We start from the raw sequence: 10446 nt of genomic DNA on the forward strand, positions 1-10446 counted from the left end.
GGCTCAGGGAGGTGGATGGGCTGTCACAGCTGCCCTTCCTGCCCAGTGGTTCGGAGGGTCTGGCAGACCTGGGCCCAGCAGCCAGAGGCCACAGCCCTGTGGCGAGCCGGCTCCAGAAAGCCACCTGGGCTCTGTGTCAGAGAAAGAGGGCAGGCTGACGGCTGGGGGAGCAGGGGACACAAGAGCCCTGGCCCCTCTCTTTCCACCTGTCCCATGGACCAGACAAGAACTGGTTTAGACCTCTCCTGGCCCAGGAACAAGACTGTCCCAACCCCACAGCCCTGCCCGGAAGGACAGTCCCTTCCCACCATTCCCGGAGTGGCAGCTCTCTCTCTGGGAACAAATGCCACGAAGCCCGAGTGTAATCAATCAAACAAACAGAGTTTATGGCAGCGGGAGAGAGCTGTTGAACCCTGCCTGGCAGCTAATTAATGAGCTTATTAGGTTGTGCAGGGGGAGAAGGGCAGGGCGGCCTGCTGAGCTGCCTGCTTCCAGGATGCCCTGGGCCAAGCTCAGACCATGCACCCTACCCCCGGCAGGAGGCAGACCCCAGAGGCCTGGCTGGGTAGGGGGACCCCTCTCCATGCTCCCCAGACTCAGTCATTTAGGGCTGGCCCTCCCTGAATAGCTGGGGGGCTTCCTGGGTGCACCCTGGGCTGTACCAATGTGCTGTGAGCAGGGGCAGGCGTGTGCGGTCCTCAGCGTGGGCATCAGAGGCTCAGTGTTCAGGCTTCGCCCTTGGTCTCGGGCTGTGAACTGCGACCCACTCTCCTTGCGCCTCTGGTGAGGCTCTTTGGGAAACCCAGGCTCCCCTAAGCCCTCCTGGGATGGGGCGTCTGCTCAGAGACTCTGGGCTACATTTTCCCAGCCTTGGCACTTTGGGGTTCTGCCAGGGGTGAGTTCCTTAGGCAGCCTCAGGCCCCCAAGTAAACCTCCACAAGCCCCCCGACAGAGTGCATGCGGTAGAAGACCCCCAGTGGCAGGCCAAAGTTGATGATGGTGAACCACGTCCGGTAGCCATAGAAGTCCTTCTCCAGTCCGTTCTCAAACTCGGGGTGTATGCCAAACGCAGGCATCATCCACAGCTGGGGAGGAGAGGAGGGGGGTGAGTGGGGCGGGGCGCACCCAGCTGCTGGGGGGGGGAGGCGCCAGGATCTATATCTCCTCCAGCACATCCCACAGCCTTTGGCCTCCATAGCTAGTCCCTCTCACCCACTGCAGCCCCCCCTCGGCTTGCCAGCCTGAACCCCGATGGGTCATGGACCCCAGGTTGCCGCTACCCCTGGGACAACCTGCTCTGTCTCCCTGGGCGCCCCTGTGCCTTTATCTCCACCTTCCTCTTCTGCAGCTTCATCCTCCTGCCCACCCCCCACCCCCCACCCCGGCCCCGCCTCCGGTCCACATTCCACCCGTTTCCGGAGGCCCAGGTCAAACTTTCTCGAAGCCTTTCTTGGCCACTCAGGCCCACGCTTCCTTCTCTGAGGCCCTGCTGCACTCGAGGGCCAATTTCTTCCTCATTCTCTGCCTGGACCAGGGGTTTAAACGTCAAGGGTGTATTTCCAGCCCTGTCATTACCACCTTGTGCTCAAACCGCCCTGAGTTGTCCCAGCAGCACTGCCGCTTAGGCTGTGGGATGGGGCAGGTCAAGCAGCCTAAGCCTCAGTTTCCTCATCGTGAGCTGGGGACGGCAATCGTGCCCGCTGCGTGGATTTGCTGTGATGAGTCACAAGGTGCAGAGCTACCGCCTGGGGAGGAGGACCTGGCTGAGCAGGCATCGTCCACACCTTCCTCTAGAAGACCTTTAGAAAACCAGGCACCTTCCAATCCCTTCCTTTGACTGATATCAGGGGATGACTAATCATTTGGTAATTTCCTACTTGTTTCCCCGATGTCTCCCCAACTAGACAGGAAGCTTCCTGAGGGGAAGGTTCTTACGTATTTCCTTATAAAGTGCAGTTGGCTATGGGTCCGGTATGTTCATTCATGCCAGGTCCCCTGCACGGAGCTGGGGGGCTCTCTCTGCTCTCAAGCGTCACAGAGTTAGTTGGAAAGAAGCATGTGTCCTTGGCAATCGTAGGGAGGAGCCAGTCCCCCTTGGGACAGTCCATGCGCAGTGAACGCACCTTGAACCGCCCTTCCCTGAGTGAGGATGGCTGAGGCCGCCTGGCCAGCTGCACCCCATGCCCTGGCGTCACTCACCGTGATGTTGCAGAGGATGAGGAAGAGTGAGAGCTCCCGGAGTGCCCGCCGCTTCCAATTGAGGCGGCTGCAGTAGCCGGGGGAGGCGCACGAGGCCCGCTGCAGGCCCGGGCCCAGCTCTGGCGGGGAGCCCCGGCCGTGCGGCTCCGCCTCAGTGGGAGCTGCCTCCCAGAGCGGGCGCCGGTGCAGGCCCTCGATGATGAAGAGGTTCTGGGCCATGTGCTGCAGGATGAGCAGCAGCGAGTAGGCCAGGACCAGGCGGTTGAGCAGCCCGTGGGGGTGCGTGGCCACGATGGCCACGATGGAGAAGTAGGCGATGCCCGTCTGGCCCAGCGCTGCCCCCATGAGCAGCACCACATCCAGGCTGCGGGTGGGGTTCTTGAGCGTGTCCAGCTCTCTCTCCTCCAGCCCGTGGATGGCTGTGCCTGCCAGGCACGCCAGGCTCATGGTGGGTAGCACAGCTGCATAGAAGGCGTAGTAGAGGATGAAGTACTGGTGGGCGATGGTAGGGCCACTTGCTTCAATCTGGAAGATCACGAAGACACACACGCCGGCCACCAGGGCCAGCAGGCCCAGCAGCAGCCCGAAGATGGCTCCGCGCAGGTGGAAGGGTGGGGGGCTGGGGTGGGCGCTCGCATGGGGTGCCAGGCGGCGGCCCACGTTCTTCCACATGACAAAGAGCACAGCACAGCAGATGAGGCAGTACTCGGTGCTGAAGGGGTAGAGCATCAGGTAGCCCTTCTGAAAGACCTCGCACACTGTGGCATTGAGGCACAGGCAGGTGTTGGTGGTGTTGCCTGGGAGACGGTGGGAGAGGGGGCAGATACTTAGGTGCGTCTTGCTCTGAGGAAGCCCACTGCATGAGTCAGTCCCATTCCCTCCCTGGAGTTTGCCAGAGGAGTAGGGACCCAGCCACCCATTTCACAGGTATGGAAACTGATGCCCAGAGAGAGAAATCAGAGATCACAGGATGGGCCTTCCTTTACAAAGGGATTCCAGACTTCAGGTGTCAAACTTACGGAAAGCATTTAATGCGTGAGGTCTTTGGTGCCAAATGTCACCTGCACACATCACTTGTTGGGCACAAGGGGAAAACCTGTAGCGTTAGGACCTGGCTGCTACACCTGAACCCCGGGCAGAATGCACCAAGGGGTAACCTGGCAATCGCGGTGAGGTGCCCCGCAAGGCACCCACGTGTGGGGTGTGGGGGCCAACAGTGTTTGGTCTGTATCTAATCAAGGCTCCGGTCCCTACCTCCAGTTTCCAGGAAAAGCAGGGAGGACAAGTCAAATGCCACTGCTAGGAAGCAACTTGACAAATTTCAATGTCATGAGGAAAAAAGAAAATGAACCACCAAAGGCATTGCATGTTTGAACAAACCATCATAAAAAACGTTTCATAGGCTGATTGTAAAAGTTAATATAGATTGATATAGAGGATGGGGATGATGTTAAGGAATTTTGTTAGAGGTTATAATAACGTTGTAGCGTAGTGAAATATATTTATTTCAAAGAGATGCACAGCAAAAAGTCTTGAGATGAAATGCTATGATCTCAATTATGTAAATAATTCAGCCACAAAATAAATATGGCAAAATGTTCATCGTTCTTGTGCCTGGGTGATGGATGTATCTCGTTCTTCTACTCCTCTCTAAGTCTGAATTTTTAATTACAAAACAATCTATGATATCACTTGGAAAAAATTCTCTTTGCACAGCTCCTCTGAGAAATGGACCCAGGGCAGGAGGGGCGCGCGCCGCCGGCAGGCGGCCCTGAGTAAGGCGGCAGGCGTGGGAGTGCGTGGGCGCGCTGGGAGGGTCTGGCTGTGCACGAGCTGGGAGGTGCTGCCTCCTGGGGGGCCATATACATGCAGGTGTGGCCTCATGTCCCACAGACACAGCCATGTAGGTTTATGAGACATAGTCTCTAGGGGCCAGACCGTCCAGGTGAGGCTTGAGCACATGGGACGATGGGGGAGCTCTTTCTCCCCAGAAGTCTTCCCTCCCTCCTAGTAAGTCCAGGCACCCACAATTGTGCCAGGAAGACATTTCTTTCAGTCTTGACGTGGATTAGCCTTCTTGCAAGTAAAATGCAAATGCCAGCGGCGGGGTGCCCAGGTGACCTTGCCGGTGAGGGGCTCAGCCTGCATCAGTGGCTCCCTCGCTGACAGGTGAGGGCTGCCTGGAGCAGGCGTGCAGGGTGGCAACGCCTGCGGGGTCAGGCACAGAACGGAGCAGGATGGGAGCCATGGGCCAACGCCCGTTTTCTATTTAGTCATGATCCAGCCTCTGGAGTTTCTCCCAACGCTATAGACTCACGGAGCCTCACCCACTTGAGGGATGTGTGCGCGCGTGCATGTGTGCATGCACGCGCGTGCACGGGGGAGGGAGTATGCACATATCAGGGTGCGGGGCATGGTCTCCTCTGTACCTGAGAAATTGTCCATGAGGCCATTGAGCTCCGCCTCGATCTTGCGGTGCAGGGAGTCATTGGTGACGGCCAGAACCCACATCAGCAGGTTCGTGGCCAAGGTCAGCATCAGGCCGCACCTGCCGGAGAGGCCGCACTTGCCCACACAGCCGAGCCGGCTCCCTGGGGGCCCAGCCCTCACCGTCCCCGCACTGGGCGGAGGGGCGCCCTCTCTCAAAGCCGAATCCCATCTGGCATGAGGACTTCTGGAGAGGCAGCCCCATGGGCCACCTGGGACCATTCCCAGACTAACCCACAGCCCCAGGTTCACCCTGTCCAGGGAAGCTGCAGGGGGCAGGGAGCCCTGGGAGCTGGAGGGAGAGAAGGCACCCCTGCCTTACCTAGTGAGGTTGGCCTGGACCTGAATACAGTCCTTACAGTGTTTCCAGAGCACCCAGGTCTGAAAGAGACAAGGCCTTGAGCCCAGGGCCCGGGATGGTGGGGGTGGGACTATGGGGGACTAGGGTGCCTCAGCTGCTTGTGTGTATTTTCAGTGGAAGACACAGCGAGGAAACCTGGCCTGCAGTCTGGGCTCCGCCGTTTCTTTGCTGTGTGGTTTTGGGCCAGTGGCAAGAGGTCTCTGGGCCTCAGCCCCCTCAGCTCTAGAAGGGGACACAAATGCCTGCCGCTCAGGGGAAGGCCTATTTCTCTGGGAAATAAAAAAGGGGATGCAAATGAAACCCAGTGCCTGGTGCAGAACAGAGAGTCGGGAGGGAGCTGGATATTTCATCATTAGGCTTTGTGATCTGGGAGCTTGCCGGCACAGGTGGACGCGTTTACAGGTGGCTGTGTCCCAGCGGCACGGCGTGCGCGGAGGCAGGCGCCTGTGGGGGCTGCGGTGTGTGTGTCCGTACTCTGGGCCTTGCGGGCATTTCCCGTGAGGCCATTTGCAGGCACAGGTTGGGGCGCGTGTGCGCGCAGCTTAGGCAGGGAGACCGTGCGGCCAGTGGCCTGGGTGGGGGAGGGCCTGTCACCTGGATGCCGATGAAGATGATCTCGATGGTGGGGAAGATGAGCTCCAGCTGTGACTTGCAGTAGATGTGGCTCACGTCGTAGCCCACGCGGAAGATGTTGAGGCAGACGGTGCAGCTGCCGAAGAGCAACAGGGAACCTGGCGGGGCCAGGCGGCCATTGGCACCTCCCGCTCCCCACCCCCTCCATCGACCCAGCGTCCTGATACTCACCCCGCACCCAAATGGGTCCCGCACGAGGGTCCCGGTGGAGCACGGCATGTGGGCGGCGGGTGGTGCCCGCCACGTAGTAGAGTAGCCAGAGGAGGGAGAGGGCCTTCAGCACAGCCAGCAGGACCCACACATCGCCCAGCGTCACGGCCACATTGTTGAAGATCATGCTGCAGATGAAGGCACCGCCCAGGAACACCACGTTGAGGGCCAGAAGCCCCGAGAAGAGCTGCCCCGCCTTCTGGGCCTGTCGGTCCCGCCGCAGCAACAGTGAGAAATGCCGCACCAGCCAGGACTTCTGGCGGGGTGAGGCGGGGGCTCCCGTCTCCTGGGGCCCCATGTCCACCGGGCTGTCCTTGGCCACGGCCGCTCCAGTCTCCTGTGCTTCCGCAGAGGCCACCGGCGCAGCCTCAGCGGGGTCTGGAAGGGAGAAGGGCACTGATTGGCTGCCAGGCTATGCCGGGTTCCATTCCATCCCTGCCCCTAGCTGCTGTGTGGTCTAGGGAAAATCATGCAACCTCTCTGGTCAGAACACTGGCAATAATAGTAGCTGCCCATCTATCTTCCAGGACCCTGGGAGGTTCCAACAGACAGGGTGGGGGGCGGATGTGGGAACCCTTTGTGCTCCACGTTCACACAGATCATTTCTGCTGGCTTGAGGACCACCACCTCCCTCCCCACGCCACTTCCTGGCCCAGTGCCTGATCCTCAGATGGGATAATAATGTTTGTCAGGGGGCTCGGGGCGTCCACGTGGTACCTGGCCATCGGGCAGCCCCCATATCTGCGACTTTTGGCCACCAAAGGGCAGCTTGTGGGCTGCTGACTTCTGGGAGGAATTTCATGCCGGAGTGAAAGAGCAACTAGGTGCCCTCTCTCATCCTGGCTCTGACTAGTAGGTAACAGTTGCCTAGAGTGTAGTGTTGAGGGGCTCCGGAGGCCGCGGGTGGGTTCGGTGGGATAGAACGCTGTGATCTGAGATAGTGCTCTGTAGGGACCCCCACGGGTGTAGATAAAATCGCTCTGGAAAGGTCTAGAAGATACCCACCAGATTTACATGGGAGTTTCTTCTGGGGAAGGGACGAGTAGTGGTGGTTTAATGTTCTAGTTTTTAAAAACACATTACTTACACAGTTAAAGAGTTGATGTTCAAGGCTTAAGGGAAAACTTCTGGGGTTGATCCGCAGTGCCTGCCATGAGCATGGGGCAGGCTGGGGGCAGCACAAACGCCACGCCCTTGACTCTGACAGAACGGACCTCCCTCGGCACCACCTGCCCCTAACCCCACAAGTGCCCAGCACGACGTGGAGAATGTCACCCTTCACCCTCCTCTTTCCCTGGATGTCTCCTGTTCTTTCCTCATTGTCCCCAAGTTTTCCCTCAGGCCGACTCCTTTGTCACCTATCTCTCGGACCCAGGACTAGGCCACCCCATACCTGTCACTTAGGGCCGTAGCCTGGAGCCGGGCATACTCCCCTGTGGACCCTTGGGTGCTCGTTCCTTGTGGGACTGAGCTGCGTTACAGAGGGGGCGCCCGCTGGTGCCGGGTGCTGTCCCGATGAGAAGGCTGCTCCTGAGCTGCCCCGGGAGGCCCCTCCCCAGCCCCTGTCCCCCCCAGGGGCTCTGCTTTGGTCCTGCGGCCGCCCTCACATCCCTGATGCTCTGGGCTGAGGGTTCTAAGTGCTCCCTGGGCCCATTCTCCAGGCTGCAGGAGGCCCCCTCACCGGGCCCCCTCCCAGGCGCCAAGCCTGTCCATCCCAGCCTGCAAATTGCTCTTAGATCTTTCTTGACCTCAGCCACTACCCTAGTCCAGAGCCCCCTCCTTTCTCTCCTGGGCGGGTCTCTCTCTCTTTTTAAAAAATTTATTTACTTATTTTTAGAGATGGCGAAGGCGAGGGAGAGGTTTGTTGCTCCACCCATTCATGCTTTCATTGGTTGCTTCTTGCATGTACCCTGACCGGAGATCGAACCTGCAACCTCGACGTATCAGGACTCCATTCTAACCAACTGAGCTACCCGGCTCCTGGGTTGGTCTCCCTGCCCGCCATGGCTCTTTCCTACTGTGAGCTCTGCAAAGGCAACTGATCGCCCTCGGTATAAAGTCCAAACAGCCTCACATGCCCTCTCAAAATGAAACAAGGCACCGTGTGTGTAGCATGGGCTGGTACCGCACGGAATGCTGGAGGCTGGGTAGCCGCGGTCGCTTCCTGCTCCGGCCCCCACTTACTCTCTAGCTCTGCCATCAGAACCCCTTGCCCACGGGCCGTGCCATCCCGCTGCAGCTCCCAGAATGCCCCTGCCTTGCTTTCTTCTCTTCCCTGATGAGGGCCCCACATCGCTCCCGTGGTCTGCTGCCTCCCACCCTGGCTCCTGGAGCCCGTGGTGCTTCCTGCCTCGCCTGCCCTCTCCGCTGCGGCTCTCACGCCTCCTCGCCAGCCACCCAAAGGACCTGCCCTGGGAAGCCCTCTCTCGGCTCACGCAGCTGTTGAGAGTGGGTGTGTGCACTGCCTGGGGAGGTGCTGTGGGTGTGGCTGTCCCCCCGCCTTAGAGGCCAGGAACTCCTCCAGGGCAGAGACTAGGTCCTGCTTAACTCGACCCCCCTCCCCCAACCTTGGCACAACACGACACTCACCCAGCCTTTGCTGACTGCTCGGGCATTTTCTGGGGAACTTCAGCACCAGAGCTATGGACAGAGCCCCTTCCCAGTCAACCTCCGCAGAGGCGGCTTTCCACAGCGCAGCGCCTTTCCTCCTGGTCTCCCTGCCCGGCGGCAGCGAGCCTGGGGCTCCCGGCTCTGTTCCTCCCAGCCCTGACTGCCCCACCTCCCCGTTCTTGGAGGGGCCCCCCTCTGCCCGAGGCACGATAGCCTGGAGATTTAGAGCCCAGACTCTGACACCTACTACCTGTGTGACCCTGGACGAGCTACTCAGGTTCTGTGTGCCTTGGTTTCCCCATCTGTAAAGCAGAGATACAACTACAGGACAGTACCTGGTAGGGAGGGCTACTCAACAATTCTTCCACACGATTTCTCGAACGAATAAAGGACGGAATTAATGCGTAACACTTCTGTTGCAGGGTTTTATAAAAATTAAATGATTTCGTTTATGTAAATAAATGTAGATCAGTGTCTGGTACACAGAAAGCTCTCAATGTTAGCGATTTGAGCATTTCCTTCCAGTTCTTTCAAAATCCCGGAGAGGCTGAAAGGGTTGAGATTATTGGTGAATTTCCGGGGCGGGGCGGGGGGGGTTTGCTTGGACTGCGGGCCTAGAGGGGCCACTGGAGGGTAAAGTTCTGGTTCCCCTCCCTCCGCGGTCCTCAACATACGTCCCCGACCCGCACCCGTGGGGCTCGACCCTCCAACAGCCGCTGCGGGAGCCCTCAGAGTGGCGGACTCGGTGGGGAGGAGCTTGACCGGTCCGCACGTCGGGGTCGCGGAAAGAAGACAAGGGCTCCGGAACCGTCAGGGAGGAGCCGGCCGCCCTCTGGCGCGACACCCGCCCGAGGGAGGCCGCACCACTGTTTGTGGGTCACGGCTGGAGGCCGGTGATGAAGGCCGCGCGGCTGTCGCGGGGGGCGGGCGGCGCCCGGCGCGGAGCGCAGCCTCAGCTCCGGAAGAGGCCGCTGAGCGCGGGCCGGGAGCGTCGGGGTTTCTTTCCGAGCCACTCGCGGGACTGCGAGGCTGGGGCAGCCGCTACACCCGGGCTCAGATCTGGAGCCCAGGCAGCACCAACCCCACAACCTCCCTCTCTGGCCGTCTAGGTTTTTCTCTCCTGTCTGGCCTCCGCGCCGCCTTTCGGCTGTGCGTACACACCCGCGGAAAGGAGGTGGGGCGCGGGGCCGGGGCCGGGGCCGGAGCCAGAGAGAGGCCGCTGCTCCAGCCGCCAGGGGTTGGCCTGGCCTCCCCGCAGTCACCCCGCCCTCCCGCCTCCACCCCTGCAGCACCTCGCCCCTGAACCCCGGGGGCAGGAGTAGGTGCGAATGTCCAGGTGGGCTTGCCCAGAAGGTCCCGCCCGGGGTCCGAGAGCGCTCCAGCCTGGCCCTAAGGGCGTCCCGGGGGTGCCTTACCTGCGGCCTCGACAGACATCGCTGCCGGCTGAGCACCGACTGCGGGCGCGGCGCCGACCGTCTGCCCAGGTGAGGCCCCAGCGCCCCGGTCGAGGTCCCCGACGCCCTCCCCCAGCGGGACTGCGCAGCCGCCGCTCGGGCTGAGCAGATCCATCGATTTTTCTGTTGACTTTGGGGATATCATTAATCCTTAGTTAATTACCCCGCCAGGGGCTCCGGCCGGGACAGGGCAGCCAATAGAGAGGCGGCTGGACAGACGGGAGGGGCCGGAGGCAATTTGGGCGCAGGCTCAGGGTCAGGCGATCCCCTGACCTGGTGGCCTCCAGGGAGGGGTGGGGGGCAATGTCCTTAGGTCGCAGTGCTGGACTTGCGGGGACTCAGGCCTCACTTTCCTCTGGCTTCCAAGCAGGAATGACACCTCCAGGTCCCCCCTTCCTGTAACCCCACTCAGCACCAGGCCTTCCATGGCCTCACAGCAACCTTGTCACCCGGCCTGTTCCAGCACCTTCTCTCTCCTTAAGTCTCCCATGA

At 60.3% G+C, this 10446-nt stretch overlaps 1 protein-coding gene across 1 annotated transcript; it reads right to left on the bottom strand.

Moving 5' to 3' along the window:
• Positions 1–914: 914 nt before the first annotated feature.
• On the bottom strand, positions 915–10099 carry OTOP3 (otopetrin 3). The gene is made up of 7 exons (XM_054592932.1): positions 9916–10099; positions 5852–6268; positions 5642–5778; positions 5009–5067; positions 4629–4747; positions 2200–2996; positions 915–1085 (listed from the first exon to the last, which is right to left on the bottom strand). Exons 1-7 carry the CDS (start codon positions 10097–10099, stop codon positions 915–917), a joined length of 1884 nt encoding a protein of 627 aa, XP_054448907.1.
• Positions 10100–10446: the final 347 nt, after the last annotated feature.

Source organism: Pteronotus mesoamericanus, unplaced genomic scaffold (assembly GCF_021234165.1).
Source record: "Pteronotus mesoamericanus isolate MK-2021 breed Mesoamerican mustached bat unplaced genomic scaffold, CSHL_Meso_final scaffold_408, whole genome shotgun sequence".
Classification (NCBI taxonomy): domain Eukaryota; kingdom Metazoa; phylum Chordata; class Mammalia; order Chiroptera; family Mormoopidae; genus Pteronotus; species Pteronotus mesoamericanus.

Excerpts from the sequence above, each read along its gene's own strand:
- OTOP3 (XM_054592932.1), bottom strand. The coding sequence starts at position 10,099 with ATGATATCCCCAAAGTCAACAGAAAAATCGATGGATCTGCTCAGCCCG. Across the intron at positions 5,779-5,851 it reads GGGACCCATTTGGGTGCGGG|GTTCCCTGTTGCTCTTCGGC; the intron begins GTGAGTATCAGG and ends TGGCCCCGCCAG. Across the intron at positions 1,086-2,199 it reads TCATCCTCTGCAACATCACG|CTGTGGATGATGCCTGCGTT; the intron begins GTGAGTGACGCC and ends TCTCCTCCCCAG.